Source organism: Pithys albifrons, chromosome 15 (assembly GCF_047495875.1).
Source record: "Pithys albifrons albifrons isolate INPA30051 chromosome 15, PitAlb_v1, whole genome shotgun sequence".
Taxonomy (NCBI): domain Eukaryota; kingdom Metazoa; phylum Chordata; class Aves; order Passeriformes; family Thamnophilidae; genus Pithys; species Pithys albifrons.
In genome coordinates, this window is record NC_092472.1 from 5,360,507 (window position 1) to 5,382,449 (window position 21,943).

The 21,943-nt window shown below is 41.1% G+C and overlaps 1 protein-coding gene across 2 annotated transcripts in view; it reads left to right on the forward strand.

Annotated features, from left to right (window-relative positions):
• Positions 1-21,943, forward strand: part of SLIT3 (slit guidance ligand 3) — a 495,956-nt gene that overhangs the window by 369,924 nt on the left and 104,089 nt on the right. For both annotated transcript variants that reach the window (XM_071569998.1, XM_071569999.1), the window contains 4 exons: positions 5,627-5,777; positions 8,029-8,103; positions 16,397-16,540; positions 19,219-19,362. In XM_071569998.1, coding sequence (XP_071426099.1) covers positions 5,627-5,777; positions 8,029-8,103; positions 16,397-16,540; positions 19,219-19,362 — 514 coding nt within the window. The remainder of the gene's footprint in view (positions 1-5,626; positions 5,778-8,028; positions 8,104-16,396; positions 16,541-19,218; positions 19,363-21,943) is intronic.

A 21,943-nucleotide genomic window follows, 5' to 3' on the forward strand; every position in this document is an offset into this window, starting at 1 on the left:
TATGCATACTTTGAATTAATAAGGGGAGAAAATTAGTGCCCATTTGTGCCACATTGCATGAGTCACAAAAGAAAATTAGTAATGTAATGTTTGTAGCAGCTTGGACTCTGGCTGGCTTGGCAGCTTGTGGAGATTGAAGATTTATTGTGTTAAGATTCCCTTAGAAAGCTGGTTTAGTTTCTTTTTTATATTATAGAGGTAGACAGTAAATCAAATTGTCTCTCATTGCTGTACCCAACCCACAGAATGGGGTGACTAAGTTAACACTGCACTTATTTTCTGGAGTTCCCAAGTAACTGTGTGTTGAGTTTTCTGCATTATAAGGCTGGGTCATAGCAGAATGGGGAAGCAAAGCCCCTTCTGTATTATCTGTCATCTCTGCTCAAGTACTTGCATTGTTCTTCATGTAGGCCATGAATAATCAGCTCGGTGCTGACATTGTTCTTTGGGCAGTGCAAACCCCTTACTAAGGAAAGTGATATGTGTTTAAAAGCACAAGCACTGACCTTCACTGAAGTCCAGCAAAGTGTTCTGAGCAGTTGCAGGGGACAGCCACTGCCTCTCTCATTTGTGAATCCTGCAAGAGCATTTGAGATGTGACTTTCAAAAGCACTGTCCAGTGGCAGACAGTAAAGTCAGTGAGAGCTTCATTTCAGAGAGAGCTGTCAAGCCAAAACTGAATGCCCTGCTTTATATGTCAAAGTTGCAGGAATGAGTTACAAGAAGCAAAGCTGTTTGAAATAATCCAGGATGTTGGAAAGAGAGAATGCTTGGCTTCCATCAGCAAATGATGTACCAAACCCAACAAATATGCCAAGAAACAGAATAACAAAATACTTTTTTTCAGTCTGTAGTAGCATGTGTGTGCTCCCTTGCTGTAAAGTGCAGCTGAAATACATAAAAAATAGAAAAGAAAAGCAGTGGTAATTACAGATGTCAGTGTAAGTGCCCCCAGCATAAAAGGCCTCTGGGAGTTGAAATCAGGCTCAAAGGGCACTCGGGGAGCATTTAATGCCAGAGCTTGGCCATCAGCTCAGAATCTGCTGTTATTAATACGAGCTGAGGTATTTCTAAGGTTGCTTTTAAACAATCGGAGCAAACCAAAATGGCATTTACGCTGAAAGGAGACACCAGGAGAGAGTAAGTAATAAAAAGCAGCGTAGATTGGGCATTCACTGTGTGGTGGAAGTTGCACATCCTTCCTGGAAGGAGCCATTTGCAGTCCTTTGGTAGTATTTTCTATGATCCAAGTTCTGTCTGGGTTCACCTGGGCTCTGTTGGTGTACACTAACCCCCATTGTGCTCCAGGGTGTTCCTGCAGCTGTAGCATAAAGGATGACCTCTTGTCTCCAGCACCTTTTTGCATGGGTGGAGTGGAGAGCAGCTCCCCGTGAACCTTCAGCTTGTGCTTCTCCATGCTGCTTCCTCTCAACGCTCCTCTCTCTCTGGCGCTGCCTAACTCTGCCTCTGGCTGTCCGTGGGGTTTTCCTTTGTGCTTGATCTAACCATGTGGTGGAACAATACAAATGGAACATGGTTCTGTCAAGCACCATGGAAGGCTGCATACTCCCTGCAGCATGGCATGCTCGGATCCTTCTGCTGGTTTCAGAGGCATCAAAAGGTGAGAGATTCCCCTTTTCTCACAGGAAGAAAAACGACAAAGGTGAAGTGTTGCTTAACCAGCTCCTGGGCATGGCGGGGGGAGCCCCAGGGGTGTTTGGGACAGACTTTCCACAGGGCTTGCATGCAGAATAACCATTTCTAAGGAATTAATCTGTTTAATTGCTCTTACAAATGAAGAAGTTAGGCAATCCTGTTGGTTGATAACATTCAAGGGTGGTTGCAGCCATACCTATGGAGGTGAAAAATCACTTTTGTCTTCTTGTCTTTTAAATAATGTGAGCTGTATCTGTCTGTCTGAGTTGTCCAGTGAGTCCTTCTGCTTGAGGTACACTTTGGGTGCTGGCTCTGTAATAAGAGCCCTGCAATTTAAAGTAACTTTGGACCTGATCTGGGCAATCTTAATGCACTGTGAAGAAGTAGAATGAAAAAAAATTCACAAGTGTCTACAAAGTAATATCTTTTATCTCTTGAACTGATAAGGGCATGATGGTCTGTATGAAAATTCTGTTACCAATAGTTCCATATCACAAAGCTGAGTCAGCAGACTCAAATGGGCCATTTTAGCTTTGACAGCTTAGATAAAATCTTTAAAATACTCCTGCCTAACTTCTCCCCTTCATAATGACACCTATTCAAAAAGGACTTTGAGAGCCTCATACAGAAGTTTTCTTTGATGGAAAAAATGTCTCATTTTGCATATCTATTGTGGAGCCATTGGACAAAGGACATCTGAGATTCTGTCTGTAATTACTGACAAGAATTAATGCTAGCACTGTGAAATTATCACAAACAATGTACCTCCTTTTTTCCTATGAGAATTGTGATCTTATGGTTACATGAAGAAGTAAGGGTTGAGATTTCTGTGGTTTTGTCCAAGTTTTAGACCAAGGGATCTCTCTGGTTGTGTTTTTGGTGCCAGATTTGAGACAGCTGGATCATTTTCTAGAATGGATGTATCAGGTCAGCTTTCTAACCCCTGTCAAGACAGCCTGATGTTTTGCAGAACAGATCATCCAACACTCCTTTTAGTCCTCTGGGCAAAGCTAAATTTTAGAAACTGAAATTGGGTTTGCTAAACAATGCTTGAAGAGAAGAACAGAGCAAAAAGGTATTTCTCTCTGGTGCTTAATTTCTATATGTGTGTATGGCACCTAAAATTTTTGAGCCCTTGGAAACGTGGTGTTCCTTTATCTCACTACTGCACATGTGTTTGTTTTATGATATTGAGAAATTGCAATGCCCTGGTACCTGATAGTGGTGTCACATTGGTTGTGAAGAGAAAATGTTATCAGAGCAACTAGCAATTCAAATAACCACAGCTGCCCTCAGTTAAACACAGGCCTTGCTGTTGCCTTGGCTACTTGCTTTACAGCAAACTTAATTCTTCTTAATTTTGGAAATTGCTAGAAACTCCCAGGAAATGTTCTGTCCTTCATCTCTTCTCCTTGGCTTTCCATGGGTGGTTTTGCAGTGTGGCAGCAGCACTCCATGATGTGATGCTTCCCTGTGCTTCCTGAGTCCTGTTGTGCTCTCTTGGAGCCCTGCAGTCCTGCACTGAGCCAGCCCTGTGTGGAGCAATGGATGTATGTGCTTAAACAGTTCTGCAAGCAGATGGCTGAATTTCACATTGCTTCCCCACATGGGAATATCTTAATAGAGCAGCCACCTGCCCAAGTGATCTGAAGGCTCAGGTCAAACAGTAAATTTTATCCAGTCTCTGGCAGGTGGTTCCTGCTGTCTCACAGGCTAACAGATGACTGAGTACTTCCTGAGCTATCGGTTACTTTTGACTCAGAGCTTACCTGGGTAACTTAGAAAGGCAAAAAAATAAAGGAGAAGAAAGAGAGAAAGAATAAAAGGTATGAAGGGGATGTTTGCTCCATTCCTCTCCTGCTGAGCTGAGAGGCCTCTCCCCTTTGCAAGTGTGGTGGCTGTGGACTGATACCCAGGCAGCATCAGCTTCCTGTAGCTGAAGCAGAGTGGAAAGGTTTATGCCATCAGGAGAGTGGGAGCCAAGTCAAAAGTGGTAAAGTTCTTTATTTACTTTGCCAGAAAACTTGAGAAAAAACCAAAAGCCGATTTTCAGCCTCTAAAGTTATATGCTTGTCCTTCATAAAGTATTACACTTACTTTGCCATCCTTTTTTCCCATAGGAAAATGAATCTTGTACCCATCAGTGGACTCAAAATGATACTTAATAAATTTTTACTATAATTACTTCAAGTTGTTTGTGATTATTTTTTTCAACAAAAGCTTGTACTATGAAAATCAGAAGTGCTTTCTCAAGGGTTGATTTGGGGATTTCCAAGACACTTGGAAACAATGTTGGTAGGTTTTCCAATGTGTACTGTAATTGTAGCAATTTTAATAAATTCTGGTCCTGGTAACTGTTCTTCTTTGGCATTATTTCCAAGGAGTCATAAAGAAGCAAACATACTGACTATGCAGCTTGGAATTGTTAGGACTGGGAAATGTTGGGGTTTTTTTAAAAGATAAGAGTTTAAATGATGGTGGAGTGAGGAAAGGCTTAGACTGTATTTTTACTATGCTTTAAAATGTCCAGTGGTTCTATTATTGTAAGTGCTGTGCTGTCAGTGAAGTCACACTTTAGACGTATAATTTACAATAAGCATGAAAACCAGCAAAGTATTTAACACCACTGGAGTGACAAGGTACAAAGCTGTATGTCAAGTTTCTCGTAATCCAGTTTGGAATTACAAAACTAAACCCAAGCGTGTCTGTGGAATCAAAATGTTAGATTGCCTGTAGAATTGCTTGTTTTCACTGCATTGCCCTTTGGAGGTAATGTGCAACATAAATTAAAATAATGGTGGGTTTAGGCAGCTTCTTTTTTCTTTCAGAAAATAGTATGTGGTCATAAAATGAGCAGTGGAGTATTTGTCAGTCTGGGAAGGGGAAGCAGGTGATGAATGTCATCAAGTCTCTAAAAAGAAATTTCAGCTCAAGTTTAAGTTTTTATTGAAGCTTTTGGGTTCTTAAATAATTTGCTCACCTCCTTCCTGAGAAAGCCTTGCAACTGACATTTTAAACTTGGGAAAAGTTAAGGAATACTTCTTGGTAGTTATGATCACTGGGTATTTCACAAGGTTGCTGAGACAATGCTGGTGCTTCCATCATGAAAAACAAAGTGAGTGGACAGCAATTGCACGGCAAGGGCTTGGCAACACTTTGCTGACATACACATTTATTAATTCTCCTGGTTCCTTGGAGCACTGAGATCGAGTTTCCAACCTGCTGGTATTAAATGAGAAAAAGCAAACCTGAAAAGGGCAGATTAGTTCACTGAACCTAATTGGAAAAGCATTTCATTAGAACGGGTCAAAAACCTAGTCAAAGAGGTCTGGCAATCACAGGGTAATGGCACATCAGGGAGTGCTTCTCACTAAGTATGGTCTATCCCTGCCTTAATTAAAATGAAAATGATTTAAACTGCTATTACTTTCCTTTGCTGTTTGTTTAACATAGTTAATAAAGGTATCTAATTGTTGGAAAATTGACAAGGTTCTCTAATAAAAGATTGTTCTCAAAAATAGCTCTAATAGCTGAGGTCTGAACATTGTGGGCAAAAAGCCCACATCTTTAAAAGTCTTTTGTCATTTGCATTCTTTCATGAGGTGCCTTTTCCTTGTTGCTGGACTAAATTCCAAATGGGGAAAAGTGACTTTGCTGGGAAATACCTTAACAGGTAGGCTAGTGAGACAAGGAATGAATCTATCAAGGAAAGAGTGAATAAACAGAGACTAGTCTTGGGATTGGAGTGGAGTTGGACCAAGGGTTGGACTTGATGATCTCAGAGGTCTATTCCAACCCAACTGATCCTATGATTCTATGATTTTAAAAATTGCTGACAAAAAACCTCAGCAAGTATTAATGTAGTGCACAGGAGCTGGGAGGTGACAGCACTCGGCGTTGAGGACATCCCATAAAATCTCTGATTGCTGCAGTTTTCAGTTTGCTGGAGTCTATTTTCCTTTTATTGCAGGCTCAGAGGATTACAGAAGCAAATTCACCGGGAAGTGCTTCCTGGACCTGGTGTGTCCCGAGAAGTGTCGCTGCGAGGGCACCGTCGTGGACTGTTCCAACCAGCGGCTCAGCCGCCTGCCCAGCCACCTGCCCGAGTACACCACGGACCTGTGAGTGAGTGGGGCACCCCGGGGCTCCTCACCGCGCCTTTCCTGCTTCCAAAGGCTGTCAAAGGCACTCAGACAACTGAAGGCACCTCCTACTTTTATCCCAGTGTGAAAATGGTGTGTTAGGGTGAGCTGGCAAAATGTCAACTGCCCAACATGGAGAGACAGGGTCTCCCCCTAAAGTGAACAATCTTCTGTGGAGAGAAAGGACTTCACCCGACAAGCCTGTGAGGGTTACGGTGAAGCCATTTTATTACACACAGCACACGGTTTATACAGGGTTAAAGCTACATTCTAGTGGCTAAATTGAACCTCACGCCATCAGGCCACAACTTTTAATTGGTTAAAATCCATATCTCACAAGTCCAATGTTTATATGAACTCATCCTAGATGTTTTCAGGTGCACCTCTGGAATCCAGCGTGAAAGTCGAAGTGTTCCCATGAGAAACTTCTGGGGAGTGGTTGAGAACTCCTAGGGAGTGATTTCTCCCTTAATGATCAACAGCAGGTGTGTCCTTGCTGCTTCTTAGCTGGTATCTGCTCCAGCCTCATGGAGTCGATGCAGCCTGGACTGCTCATATGCCCATTTTCTGAAAGAAACCCCTCAACAGCCCCCTCAACTAAGGGAAGAGGAGAGAGGGAATAAAACCCCAAACCAAAACCCAAAATAGCAAGCTTTTTATATTATACAAAAGAAAGACAATTAAAACCATATTATGATATAATACATATATATAAAAATGTGAGAAAAAGCAGACTAACAACGATAACTACCGAGTCACCCAACCAAATAATACAAACCCCAACCACTCCAACCCCACAAAACCTCCCAAAAACGCTTCCAGAGAAAACTCCCAGCAAGAGAGGAGAAAAATTAACAAGACAATGTTGCCCTCCCTGGATAACACAGTGGGGATGGCAGCGAGGCCTGATCTGGGCAGGGACAGGGCAGGGCGGCCTCATGGGGCTGAGGCAAAGACCAAAAGGGACAGAAGCTCCACCTCCATCTCTTTTTATAAGTCTTGATACTTCTTGATGATGTCAGATGACATGAAATACCTCTTTGGTTGCTTAAGTCAGGTGATGTTTGTCCCTTCTGATCTATGTCACATCCTCTGGGCCTGGTGAATTGAGGCCTGGCTGAGGCCTAAAGCCAAAACTACCACAAATGGAGAAGTTCACTTTATGTCACAGGAGCAGCACAACGCTCAATTCCTTACCTTTTGTGCCCGCTGTGGGGATGAGAAAGGAGCTCCAGGCACCAGCCAGGTCCTCTGTGTGTCCTCTTGAAGTCCTGTGGTCCCTTTCCACTCTGCCTTGGAGTCTTCTGTCTTTGCCCTTTGTCTCTGGTCCTTTTTATTGAAGAAATGGTTTAACCCTTTTGAGTGAATGTGAGATCAGGAGCTCATTCCATCTCAGCAGTGCTGCTGCTTGGGTGAAATGGCTCTCACTAAAACAACTGTGTTTTCAAAGTATTTTATGTAATTGTATGTAATTTTATGAAATCTCTTTGCTTTCTGAGATTCTTCAAAGCATAATATACTGCTAAAGAGAGTATGAGAAAATGTGTTTATTACTTAGTAACTGAAGAATCTGGTGATTTTCTTGCATTAGAAGCCCCTTCAAACATAATTTTGTGTTAGTATTGTATTTATTGTACTTATTCTGTTTAAACCCCCATGAAAATCGTTGGTCTGAATTTAAGACAGAAAAAATGAGAGACCTCCAGAAACACAGCAAAGATTCTACATAGCAAAATGGAGCCACATGTAATCAGAGAAAGAATTTTGTATCCCAAGCCTGCCATGGCTGTGGCCTTCATATTGATTTTGAAGACCAGTAGACTTTATAGGAAAGGCCCTGGAATCAGATCCCTTCTGTTTCCATGGGCCACATCTCCAATTGCATGTGCTCTGTAGCAGAATGCTGAGGGAGATTTAGTCACGCAAACGAGGTTGTTGTGTAAAGGATAAGGTCAGAAATCCCTTATCCCAGGCTCTGGAAGATGAAGTCATTCTGACACTGTCCCCTGGCATTACACTCTTCAAGGCATCCTAAGCTTTTCCTACAGATCTTCTGTGTTCCCTTCCCTTCAAAGCTCAGCTCTTTTAACTGTAGAAGTCTGAGAGACATGGCAGGCAGTGCCTTGCTTAACAAAGGTCATGGTTCTCTGTGTGGCAGTCCTGTGTGGCACAGAGATACATCTGTGGACATCTGGGAAGTATTAAATACCTCTCTGTTTGTTCCTCTCAGGCGTCTGAATGACAATGACATTTCTGTTTTGGAAGCTGTTGGACTCTTCAAGAAATTGCCCAACCTCAGGAAAATGTAAGTCTGAGTCACTTGCTTGTTTAAATACACATTACCTTGGATTATAAGGAAGGAGGAAGGGATGATTTTTTAACAGCACTGCAGTAGTAGAAATCACTTTTTAAATGTGAGTTTAAAGAAACTGAATGAGTTGCCTGGTAGATGGACAGATGCAGTTAAACCACATTAACACATGAAGATCCCTAGGCTGACATTTCAATTTTTTTGGCTATATTTCTTAAGTCTTTGACTCATAGAGAATGACAGGAATTCTGTGCCAGAGTTTATTCAGATATGCTTATGTTAGAGATGACTACAAAGTTTAGCATTTCATTCTTGTCTTTCGAATGTATTGTGTGAATCTAACTGATGCAATTATTTCAATAGTCAAAGGAAAATACTATTACAGCATATAGATGATGGCAGCTTCTTTCAGTCATAATTGTTTTAGAGAGGGGAATCAACTGGCAAACTTGGAGATCAATCATTCAAATATATCTATGTAATTCTGTTGACAGCCTGAGTCCTGGCACTGTGCAATGCATATATTTAATAAGAGCTGTGTTTTGGAAAGAGGATAGTGTATTGCATACCTCCTGATAGTCTTCTGGTTTATTCTGAATTTATTTAAAGGTTTAACCCTATGCTTATGCCTAATTTAACTGTTTACTTTTAGTAAGATTTTATTGCCTGAATCAAAGTAATTTAGGGTAACCAACCAAGCCAGGCTATTTGTTCTGCATTCTTTTCACGTGGTTTGCGCCATCTGGAGCTTCCAAGCCACTTGAATCCATGTGGCATCTCAGGGGCTTTGGAGACAACTGTAGAGGGATTCTTTTGTCAGTTTTATTTCTACAAGAGTTTCAGATGCAGCACTGCAGGTTTTGGAGGGGATTTGTGTTTGTGCCAGTACAGACCACCAGACATGGGGAATTAATCATAAACATTAGCCTTGTGTTTTATGAATGATGCATAATTTGCAGCTACAGTGCACTCAGAAACAGTTGCTGACATTGTTGAAGTGCTGTGTTCCCTCTGTAAGAAGATAGGAAATGGCAATGAAAAATGCATGCTATGTAAGAGTAACACAAACTGGAGAGCATCTGTCCTCATCAAACCTTCATGCTTTGAAAACTGGAGAGGTGTGATAGCTGAATAATTTCTTTGGACTTATTTAAAACTTACTGTAGGCAAGTTGTGTTGTCCTTCCCCTCCATCCCTCAGAGGGCAGGATGCCTTCACGAGTCTGTATTGTCAGGCATAAATACAGCATGAAACTGTGTGAGAGTTTCTTAAGATCTTGTTTCCTGTGAAACAGAAACTTTTTTCTGTCCTTGGTAGGTGTTGAGAGCTGAGGTGTGCAGGCACAGCTCAAACACATGGGAAAAACAACTCTTACCCTACACCTCAGCAAAAGTACCTCTTGCTCTGTGTGTGGCAGGAATGTGGTGCATGTACTCTTAATTGGGTCTTACTGCTGCTATTAAATTGAAGAGGAAGAGTATTGATTGAACCCCCATTTTTTAGTGTGTATAAGAGACAAGAAACTTTGCTATTATTTCATTGGCAGTATTGACTCTCTCATCATATTCCTTGTCTGTTCAAGTGTTAAAGGCAAACAGCTGGTGGAGGAATCTGTCTGGAAACTGCACTGCTGCTTAGGCTTAAGAACACAGCTCGAGCTTTGCAGTGGTAGAACATTTGCCTAAATCACTTTATTTTCTTTTTTCTTTATTTTTTCTCTGTAATCCTCTGTCTTCTGAATGAATTTATGAATATCTGGAATATGGATATCTGGATGGGTATTTGAATCCTTGCCCTCCAGTTGTCCTTCAGTTTAGGACTAGTGACAGATCCATGGCAGGGAACTCTGCAAAGAAACCTCATTTGAAAGTACTGCAGTTCCACTGGGGCTGGTAAAGTTCCAGCATAATTCCAGGGAGAGAGGAATCAGTTCTCCCTTCCTCTTGATGGGTGTTTCATCTTACTGCCTTCTCATCTTATGTTATGCTTAAGTGTAGCTTTGGTTTGTAACATGAACACCTTGAGGTGGTCTGTCAGCTGCACCATAAGGGAGATTCAGGCGTGGCTTGTGTTTTAGGTGTTCTCCCCTTGGTCACTCAAACTCCATCAGGTGTCCATGTCTCCATGTGGTGTACAACAGTCTCTTGGGTTTTCCAGTAAGATTTCAAAGGGAAGTTGTCATAGGATGGGCTTTGAGGTAAGATTATCAGAGTTTTGAGATATATGAGAAATGGTATTTTGGTTAGCTTTGTTTCTTGGTAAAGGTGATCTTTCTTCTTTTGTTGTTTCTGTTGTATTGTTTTTCTGAAGAAAAAATAAAACTAAAAAGTATCTACCTATAAACATGACAGTTCATTGTTTTAAATCTTGTCTATGTTAGAAAGCAAACATGGAAGAAGTGTCAGGCCATCTTTGCAATAAGTGGTACTACCAACCCCACCTCTGATACGTAATTAGCTTTTGTGGTGTAATTTGTCTGTAAATAGTTCTCCTAAGCTGAATCTTATTGTATGATGTGTCAGCCCAGGATTTAATACATTTGAATGCAAAACAAAATTGAATTCCTGATACAGAAATTTAAAGGTCAGAGATTCATAATGCAAAGTGATACCACATTTTATTTAGGAACCAAATAGCTAAAATTACCCTGCTGGTTTTTAAAAGGTTAACATGTCTGCATATGCCTTTAAAAAATAATTAGCTGTAAAATCTCATATACATAATGGTATTTCCGTAACCTAAATTTGAATTCATCTTTATGTGTGATGCTTTTTTAGAATGGAATAAAAAGGATGATGTAGGTTCTTCTAGACAGGTTTAACCCAGTGCAGAAGTAATTTACCGGGTTCTCCAGTGAGCTCTGTGTAACTTCCACTGCATTCTTACCACATTGCCTCACCTCATCTTGCAAGTGTAAGAGGAAGTCTTGTCTCTGAAAGCTGAAGTCCCATTACAGTCACTTCCAAGCTCCAAGGCCTGTGCCATGAGTGTTTTGCAGGGTGGTTAGAAAAGAGCACTTTGAATCTGCTGAAGTGCAAGGGAAATGCAAGGATGTGTTTCTGAGCATTTTAAGAGTGGGAGCAGCTCCTTGCCTTGGATTCTTGGAGGTATCCTATCTCCATGAGATAGAAAGGCTCCAGGACCTGCTGCCCTCCAGCCCTGGGAGCTGGGAGCTGGAAGCTTCTGCCTTTCACAGGCAATGATGTTTCCAGTGGGAGATATTCTCACTCAGCACAGCAATGTCTCTGATCAGGGAGGGTGAGGGAAGACATCACCATCCACAAGTTTGGACTTTTGTGGAAGGAAGCAGTTCTTTGCTTGCAGCAAGTACCAAATTCAATATGAAGCAAACTCTGGGAACCCCACAACTCTCTGGGACTACCTCAAGTTGTTCATCAGAGGAAAAACCCTTCAGTGTTTGGGGACTCCCATGGCAGTGGGAGTCTGGAGGGGTCTTCTGGACACGGCAGAGAGGTTCAAGCTCCAAAACCCCCTGAGCCCAGCTCACTGGGAGCAGAGATACCTCTGCCTGCTGAAATGTGATGCTGACCCATAGACAGAGGCTGCAGCCTCCAGAGCCTGTCCCCTCCCCTACGCCCACAGGAAATCAGTGGGACTGGCCATTCCAAGGGAGATCCCAGCAGCTGTTTCTGCAGGGAAAAAACTGGCAATGAGCTCACATTTAAACTGCCATAATTCATGCAGTGCTGGGGAGAAAGGGGACTGACCTCTTCTCTTGAGAACAAGAGCAATAAAAAATATTTACCTCAAAAACCGAAAAGGTCATCTCACAGTTCATTCAGTTAAGCCTTGCCAAAGTGACAAAGTGAACATATAATATGGTCTTATAATAAGAAGTGACAGGCTGTCTTGGCAATAGCTGGTACTGCCAACCTGCCTCCAGTATGTAATTGCCTTTGCAGGCTTAATGTGTCTGTGAGTATTTCTGCTAGATCCAATTGTGTGGAGTGTCAGAAAGTGTCAGACCAGGATTTGAAACATTTTACATGTGAAATAAAAATGAATCACGATAAAGTTTGCAGACTAGAAGTCAGTTTCAAAACCAGAATCTCAAGTTTCTTGGGGAGGCAGAAGTAGTTTGTGTCCTTGGGAAAAGCTGTTACCTGCTGTTCTTTCCCCTAAGCGTGAATTTTGCTGCAGCAAATGAGGTTGCAGTCATCTGTCACTTGTTATACAGAAACAGACTTTATTTTCTGGGAATCATATTGTAGGGTGTGTTGTGGTTTGTGGCATTTGGTCTCATCACGTGCCTCCCTTTTTCTTCAGTGAGGTCATCAGTCTGCTCTGCTGAATGACTGTAGGAGTGTCACAGGTGCAATTCCCTGCCTTTCTGTAGGATTTAAGACCTTCAGTGCCATCCTGCTTCTGAAAACAGCTCACACTACAAAAACCAGCCAGACAGTTGGTAAAGGCTGTAAAACCTTCTCAGCATCCTCTCAAGGAATGCAGCAGCACTGGGCTTCTCCTCCTGAAAAACACTCGAAGATTCCAAACACATCACCAGCAGACACAAATATTCTAGGGAAGCCCCGCTTGAAACAGGCTGTTTGTATGACAAAGCTGAAGGTTTGAGGTGAGAGCAAGCAGAGCCTTTGCAGTCCTGGGATGGGAAGGTGTGTCAGTAACTCAGCAGTGAACAGCACCCTGAATGTTAACACTGACCCAGCAGGTACAGTAGGGCTGCTCCTGCCAGGTTTGAATAGAATCCAGCCTGTTCTGTGGTGGACTTATGAGATCAACAGAAATAATATTATTATAAACTTTAGCCATAAAGTAAATAAAACTGACTGAAAAGCGAGCTGTGTGAACAATGTCACCTTGATAGCTTCTTGATCTCTTCATTTCCTTTTCACAGCCCCCCATAAAGTAGAGCCAGGCTTTCTGGAAATTTATTTTGACCTCTTGCCCAAAATAAAAGTCTGGAAATAGGATTAAATGTTATCACCAGGGTAAATCAGGGAGTCTTTACAATAAGCCTTTGAGTGACCAGGTTGACTACAGGCTCCCATTAGGATCCTGCCAGAGGGCAGAAATCTCAAAACTCAGTTTCTTTTCCACTGTCTTCCAGTATTTCAAGAAGAATTCCTTAGAGAAGCTTAGTGTTGCAAGAAGATGGGGTTTTCTATAATGGAAGTTTCCTAGAAAGTTTTCCTCTGATAAAAAATTCCTTGTCAAGTGTGATGATCACATTTGAAAGATTCTTTTAGGACTGGATAGAACAGAGTTAGAGTTGTGGAGCAGGAGAAGTTTTCAGTGCTTTCATTTTTCAAGCTTTGTATCAGCTGAAAAGTGTGTAATTTCTCATGTTTATTATTGTAGCTGTAATTTTAGAAGGAAACCTTTTTGGTAAATGAGTCCTGTCTTCTACCCGTTTTTTATTTTCGTTGCATTCTAATATGGGAAAACTTTAATTCAGGAGGAGAAATAATAAAATCCAGGTTGGCAGAGCATCTGCTTTGTCAATACTCCAACCAAGATTGCAGGGCAGTGTCATCTTTACCTACTTATTATTGCAGAGCTACTCTTTTCTCTGCCTTGCAACTTTGATTTCACTGTAGCATTTAATCTTGGATTTTGAAATCTTTTGCATGGGAAGAGTATAATTGCCTTCTCCTGAGACTGCTGGCATATTTCTGGATAATTTTTTGTTGTTGAAATGATGAGGTATTATTGAATCAAAGGAGTGGAGTTGCTTATCTGCAGAAATCCATTGGCAGCAATTAAAATTCAAATGGTTTGCATTGAGTAGAGGTGCCAATTCTCTTGCAGATTGTGGCCAGCCTCTGTCTCCAACATTTACTCTTTTTTGCCTTCTGTATCTAATGGACCATTAAAATCACACCCATGTTTTAATATATGTAATTAATTATCTTTTAGAAGGTAAAAAGTAACTAATAAAACTTTACAACTACAAGCATAGATCAGTTTGCAATCTGTGACTCGAAAGCCAAAGTCTGTCTAATAAAGTACCTCACCCTCCCTTCCCACCACAAACATTTGCTTATTTATTCATTCATTTTTGTGCAAATATGCATCGTGGCATGATCTTTACCAGGAAAGGGGTCTTGGGGAGCATTTATTTATGCCAGCACTCAAAAGAGATGCTGAGCCATAAACATTTCCACCAGAGAAATAACTGAGCCCCAAAATTAAAAGCACATGTCAGAATATCCTTCCCTGACTCTCTTTGACACTGAACATAAACTCTCCATGTGAGCGTTAGTGCAAAGCACTAAACTTCTGGAAAGCAAAATCTGCATGTAAGTATTTCTCTCTGTTTTTGTGTTATTTTTGGCTGATTGCTGGCCTGCTCCTATTCTCCCTGATCACAGAATGCACAAGAGGTGATGGGCCACATGCTGTAGGGCCCACTCTCTGACAGTTGCTCAGCAGACATAAACCAGTGTACTCCACTTTCCCACATGAAACATATCTCCAAGACTCAACTTTTTCTTTTTTTTTAATTAAGTGATGATTTCTGCAAAGAGCAAGGCTCATATTATTTCTATCTGAGGCCAAGCTGTCTCTTGCCATGTCTTCTGTCAACTTTGATGCCAGTAAGATTGCCAGTTCCTCTGAGCAGAGTAGCCCAGGTGTTAATCTGATACCTTGTCATTTGTTTTATATCACCTGGAACTGGATTTTGAAACTATTACTCATGCTGTGTGTGTACTGGGATCATTTCTGGAATAATGTGCTATTCAGTATTAGAAAGGTGGCCAAGAAGGCCAGTGGGATCCTGTCCTGTATCAAAAATAGCATGACCAGGGAAGTGACCCTTCCCCTGTACTCTGCATTGGTGAGGCCACACCTTGAGTACTGTGTTCAGTTCTGGGCCACTCAGTTCAGAAAGGATATTGAGGTGCTGGAGCGGGTCCAGAGAAGAGCAACAAGGCTGGAGAAGGGACTGGAGCACAAGTCCTATGGGGAGAGGCTGAGGGAGCTGGGGGTGTTTAGCCTGGAGAAGAAGAGGCTCAGAGGTGACCTCAGCACTGTCTGGAACTGCCTGAAGGGAAGTTATAGCCAGGTGGGGGCTGGTCTCTTCTCCCAGGCACTCAGCAATAGGACAAGGGGGCACGATGGGCTCAAGCTCTGCCAGGGGAAATTGAAGTTGGATGTCAGAAAAAAATTCTTTACAGAGAGAGTGCTCAGGCATTGGAATGGGCTTCCCAGAGAGGGGGTGGATTCCCCATCCCTGGAGGTTTTTAAACACAGATTGGACGTGGCGCTGGGTACCATGATCTGGTAAAGGGCCTGGAGTTGGACCAAGGGTTGGACTTGATGATCTTGGAGGTCTTTTCCAACCCAATCGATTCTATGATTCTATGATTCTAAGGGTGTTGGAATTTGGCATCTTCTTGGGAGCAAGAATGTAGTTTGTACCTTTTCTGTTTTGTTGTAGATAGTGAAACAAAGAATAGTGTTTCCTGTCATAAACCTAAACAAATAGGATTATTCATCATAACCTATGCAGGACATCATGAGATACACTTGAAGGACTGAGGCCCAAAGTTTTAAATAATTAAAAGCCATTTATTTTTATGCATCTCTAATGGCACACTTCTATCAGTCAGAAATTGCCTGTTCACTGGGGTTTTCACAAATATGAAATATTCAAAACATTAATTTTGCATTTTAGCAGAACTTCATTTGACTTTGTGGATCAAAGTTTTCCAGTGTTTATCTATAAGCAAACATCTTGAGACAGTATGGGCAGAGTAAATACTCAGAAAATAATGCTGTATATTGCAGTGGCTGTGAACTGACAATTAAGTGACACTCCTTTCATTTTGATTGGCAGTGTTAGATTGAAGTGCCTGGGAGTTCAGGAGTGCAGAGATTAGAATTTGTATCAGATACACCAAATAAAAGTGGTCCATCCTTCAATGTGTGACAGCATTTCAATGGTAGCAACATTAACTGATTCTTGCCAGATGAGAACACAATCCCAAGTATTGCCCATAACTTCATGGTCATGAATCAGATGTTAGAAATGTCCCAAGGGTCCCTGAGACAAGCATCATAAAGAACCACATGACGTGTTAAAACCTGGTAATGCCATTAATTTAAATTTTTTTATGTATCTGGTGTAATTGTGGGTTTGATGTACTTTTGAACTTCTGGATGCTCTCCTTGCTGAGTGAATGTCTCTTTAGATAACCACTAAAAGGTACAAGTCCTTCCTATACTCCTCCTTCCAGTGTGATGATGTATGTTTGGAATAAAACATGACTAATTTTCTCATTGTGACTGGTTGTCCTTCCAGAAATCTCAGCAACAATAAGATCAAGGAGATCCGAGAAGGCACTTTTGATGGAGCTTCAGGAGTGCAGGAACTGATCCTGACAGAGAATCAGCTGGAATCAGTGCATGGACGGATGTTCAGAGGCCTCACGGGGCTGAAGACATTGTAAGTGCCAAGTCCTGTCTTTGTTCTTCTCTAAGTGGAGAGGGAGGGCTCAAGTTCTGCAATTCCTGCTACAGTATCTGTTACTAGACAGCAAGTGCTACCACTGGGTCTTGTAGCACAGTCATGAAGTCTTCAACGTATTTCTGGTCCTGGGCAGATTTGAGATTCATCTGCTATTTCTGTAAAATAAACAGATTTTCAAGAATTTCAGGAGTAACATGATGGTGAACCTGTTGTGTGCCAAATTTGTGCACTTCTAATCATCTAATCCTTCTGTTATTTTGTTATTTCCTGTGTAGGGAAGGCACGTGGGAACATGTTTGCTATCTGCTAGTCCATCCTCCCACTCCTCCTCTCTCCAAATTGGAATCCTTAGTCTCCTTTAGTGGGCGAGGAGCCTAAAAGATATTTCATGTCCTACAAACTAGGAAATCAGTTGGTTGGGAACTCAAGTCACTGCTGCCACCCAACCAGCTGAGTGACTTTAGCACAGCCATAACCAGGCTGTCACAGGTCCTGCTGACAAAGGCAGTGGGCACTCACTCTAAAGTGAAAAGAGCCTTTCTTGCACAGTCTGCCCTGCTCTACAAAGAAAACACTTGACTAGGTGAGGGCTGTCAGTGAATAGACTCTAGGAATCAAAATGCAATTAAAATCTGCAAGGTATTCATTAGCCACAAACACTTCTTATGTTGTAAGGTATGGCACAATTACTTCTGTTCTCACTCAAGTGTAAAAAGAAATTCAGGTTTCATTTCAAGGACTTTGGTCTGTAATGACAAATATGGAACTTTTCTTTTGCTGTTCCTTTAACATTTTTTTGTTGTTACAGCCATCTGTTCTTTAGTTTAATGTATGCACTTTACTAAGGGATTTGAAAATACTGCCCATAGATATTAAATTAATTTTTAGACTGTAAAGCAGCCTGTGGCAATGCTCTTAAACAAAATTCAGCATTTTTTAATAAAAAGATACTTAACATTCAAGCTATCCTGCTGACCTGACCTACATTTCCCCCAGCTGATAAAGCAGTCTAAATATACACAGCATGATAGGAGGATCTGTGAGTATAAGTTTTCTTTCAGGAAGGGCACACAGTGCATGGTGAGCCATGATATGAAACCAAAGGGTTTGGCTTGAGGGCCATATATTGCCATCCATTAATTGACTTTCTTTCAGCATTAGAATAGGAATCTTTTGCAAAGGGGCCACATTCGTCAGGGTCATGGTCCGGTTTTTAAAAGACTGTGTGTTCCTGAAATGTAATAAATCACTTTTCAGTGTCCAGATTTGGCCTTCCCATCTTGCAGTTCTGGTGCCTGATGTGTTACCTACAGAGCTGGGGAAATGCTTCCTGCTGCCAGTGAGGGCCTCATTTACCACCTTCTCCATTTTAGAGCTTGTGGCCTTGACCTGGCTTTCAGACAGCTTAGTTCTCCATGTGCAGGGTGTGTGTCTCTGTGCCCTCTGGGAGTCTTTCCTGGCACAGTTTCACTCCAGTTGCAATCCCCAAATTGGTGAGACTGCAGTGTCTCTGATGGTGAATGTACACAGAGAGCAGTAATGCAACAGCAACATAATGTTCAGCCCTCAGTCATGATGACACTGAATTTCTTCCCAGCCATGTTTAATCACTCTTTGGTGCTTTTCAGGTATCTATTGATGTATCATTTAAATGCCCAACTGGCTGATACCAATCTGAGATTTAAATCCAAACTCCTCAGGGAGTCTGAATTTTCCTTGTTGGCTGCATGAATATGATATCGAGGAGTTTAACCCTCCTCAGCTTGGAGGACCAATTCACTGGAACAGCAGCATGAGCTGCTTGTATTTTGTGCATTCTTGATGGTGTGCTTTAATAAGTGAATAATTTTTCAGCTAAGTAGGAACATCACAACAGTGCAGTGGTGTTTACAGACCCAGCTATTGATTGGCACACAGTGTAACAAATACACAGGAGCCTTTTTTGCAGTGGAGTGGAACGAGATCCTGTAGTCTGTCAGATTAATTGGGCTTTATCGTCGAGTTCATTGTTACCATAACAACTCCAAGAGATGTATCTTCCAAAACACAGCACTGATTCATCTGGTACAAGCACTGGGCAAAAATCATTTTATAGGATGATTACTGTTTTTCATCTTTTCAATTAATGATGATAATGACATTTCAGAGCTTGTGCTATGTCTGGAAATCTTTCTAAAGCTATTCCTTAATTTCTGCTGAGGATGCTGTTTCCTTCCATGCTTTTGCAGTGTGGATTACAAGAACCATCCATGATAGTAGCAGAAGTAATGCAACTAGTATTGTTATTGTCCCACACTTCTAGTAGTTTTTTCTCAATTGATTTCTGAAATACATCTTGACTTATTCTCAGATATTAACTAAATGGAGCCTTTAATTTTTATTTCAAGTTTATCACTACTCATAATTGTAATTACATACTGCTTTCAGATGTGGAGCTCCCATCAGCCTCTAATGTAGTGTGGCAGAGATGTGTTTTAAAGTCATGAGACCGTGTTTACACGAGTCCAGCCCTCCTCTAGCTGTGTATTACTTCAGCAATCAATAAAAACTGAGTACTTTCCAAAGCACCTGTTGATGCCCTTGGTAAAGGACCTCCTATCCTGAAATTATACTCCCTCCCAGCAGTTCTTAACTCCTTGTTTTAATCCTTGCAGGATGCTGAGGAGCAACTCTATCAGCTGTATAAACAACGACACCTTTGCTGGCCTGAGCTCCGTGAGGCTCCTGTCCCTGTATGACAATCACATCAGCACTATCACCCCTGGAGCCTTCAGCACTTTAGTCTCTTTGTCTACAATGTAAGTTATATTTTTATGGTATGAACATGTCATGATGCTGTTACTCTGTGCTTTCCTTTTGAAAAGACAACACTAGTTTACACTGAAAACTTCATTTAGGGAAAGAGAACTCCATCCTGCTGTAATCACAGGTTTGGAGGATACAAGGTGTGATTTAGGAAAACATTGAATTGCTGCAGGTGGAGTGGCTGGAAACACTTGGAGGTTGGCAGCCTCAGGCAGGGTGGCTGTGGGGTTTGCTGTGTCACAGCCCAGTGCAACGTGCAGGAGAAATTCACACAAAACAACCTGTGCAGATCCAGGAGGATGTAGCTTGTCATACACTTCAGCTCCCTGAAGCTGCTTTAGTTTCACTAGAGTTTGATTTTGTCAGAACAGCTTTCTTGGGTTTCAGTTAGATTAGCTAAAGAAATCTACTAGCTAATGTCTGGATTTTCAGAACAACTGAAAAAGACAAAATACCCAGGTCTTGCTGAATGTGAATCTGAAAATCCCAACCTTAACTTTCTGTTAATTCTCTTACACTTCCCAATCCTTCTTTGAAGTATTTTCTGTGTTTCTTACATAGTTTTAAATGCTTTTTGTAGTGTGTCCATTTTAATAAAGTACAGACTGATAAATACGGAGAGAAAGTCTGCCCTTTGTTTCCAGCTGTGAGTGGGGACCCTGGTGTTGCTGTTAATGGAATTTGTCTGTCCTGAAAATACTGTCTAATTGTCCAGTCAAAATAAACCCTTGGTGCTATTGCATTTCAGGTTTGAAAAGCATTCTCCATCATGTTTGGGGAAAGAAAGAAGTGTTGAATCTCAGCTGCTTTGTTGATCACACTTTCATTTTGTTGTTACAACTTTTCACCAGAAAATCAGTTGTTATTTTGGCATTAGCTCCATGCAGCATAAGGGACACAGACTTTTCATCCATTTACATTCTGCAGCCCCAAAAGTCTCCTTGAATTGGATGGACAAAAAGAGAAACACAACCAGATTGTTTTTATTGACTGTTTTAAAGTCAGTGGTCAAGGCAAGTGGTGCTTGCTGAAAGCCTGTTCTCACTGTGCTGCAGGCACTGCCTGCTCCTTGTAGTCTCTCTGCTTCCTTTCACAGTTCCCATTGTACTTGGGACTTTGAATCAGTCTATAAAGTCCCTTGTTTGCATAGAATGCAACCTTGTCATGTTTTTTAATAGCTCATTTTCTTATTCTTTCAGCTGTGCAAAAAGATTATGCACTTTCTAGCAAGAGCAATTAAAGCTGCTGCTAATTACAATGCATTGCTTTGGCCCTGACTGGTAATCCTGTCAGTTCCTAGCTGTGTCTTTATGAAAAAGATTGTTCTTTGACACTTTTTCATTCTGTGTTTGATCTACAGACAAAGAAGTTGTGCTTTTGACTTCTTGAGACATTGTTTTAAGGCTGTAGTGATTTTTCAGATATAAATGCAAAATTCAGCTGTGTTCATTTCCCAGCAGTTCTCTGTTGTAGGTGGATATATTAGATGACAACACTGCTGAAGTTAGATAGTATGACTGCTTTTCCTGTGCAGCCCACACTCTGGGAGTTAAGCAGGTATTGGAATGACTTATTTTTACATCTATTAATGTGAGCCAAAAATTCATGCAGAGTTCATTTTCCATTTTTATATTGGCATGTTCACAGCACTAAAAAATATTGCTCCTTTTGTTCTTACTCTCTCTGACTCAGCCTCATTGATATTCTCAAAACATGGACAGCTCTGACAGTAACACCCTGACTAATGGTTTTCAGTAGGGGAAGAGCATCTATTTTGTAAGTTACTGGTGAAAAAAACAACAGGTTTTTATTTTTATTAGTCAAACTAGGTACTATAGCATCTTAATTTGAAGTGTGCTTGCACTTGTTCATACAGAGAGTTCTGTCATGTCTTTCAGTCCTTGCACATTCAAGTGGACATATTTGCAAGCAGAACTGCTTTTTCATGGATTACTATTCTAATAATGCTAGAATTGGTTCATCAGAATGACATGCCACTATTCTAGTATAAACTTAACCTGAATTCCAGAATATATTTCCAACCTAATTTCAAAAACATCCAGATGTGTTTCAGCATGTTTTTCTAACAGGTCACTAGAATCCATTTAAATAGTTAATATTCTATGTCTTCTTTGCAATATTGAAGAGACACTTGTAGTAGGATATGCATATTTCATTCCTCAGGACTTCTATTTCCCCTTGATTTTAAAAATATGTCTGTGTCCTTGAGTAAACACTTCTGAATTTAATGTTAATGCAACATCTCTGCTAGAAGTTTGATTGCTATGTTTCTGTTTGAGTGGTTAAATCCTTATGAGTAGGAACAGTGATTATTAATGATGAATTTTTACATCAATTTATCTGCCCAACATTCCTGTCAGTGATTTGAGAACTCCTCTTGAATAGCTGAATTCTACAGTAAAGCTTTTGCACATAATTAGTGTTTCCAGACCTTTAATTCCATTTCAAGTCAGGTAGGGAATCTCTTTTCTCATGTGATACTTTAAAGAGAGCCTTGATCTTACATTGTTATCCAAAGTTGCATCATAGCCTTGCCATGGAAAGACCATTTAT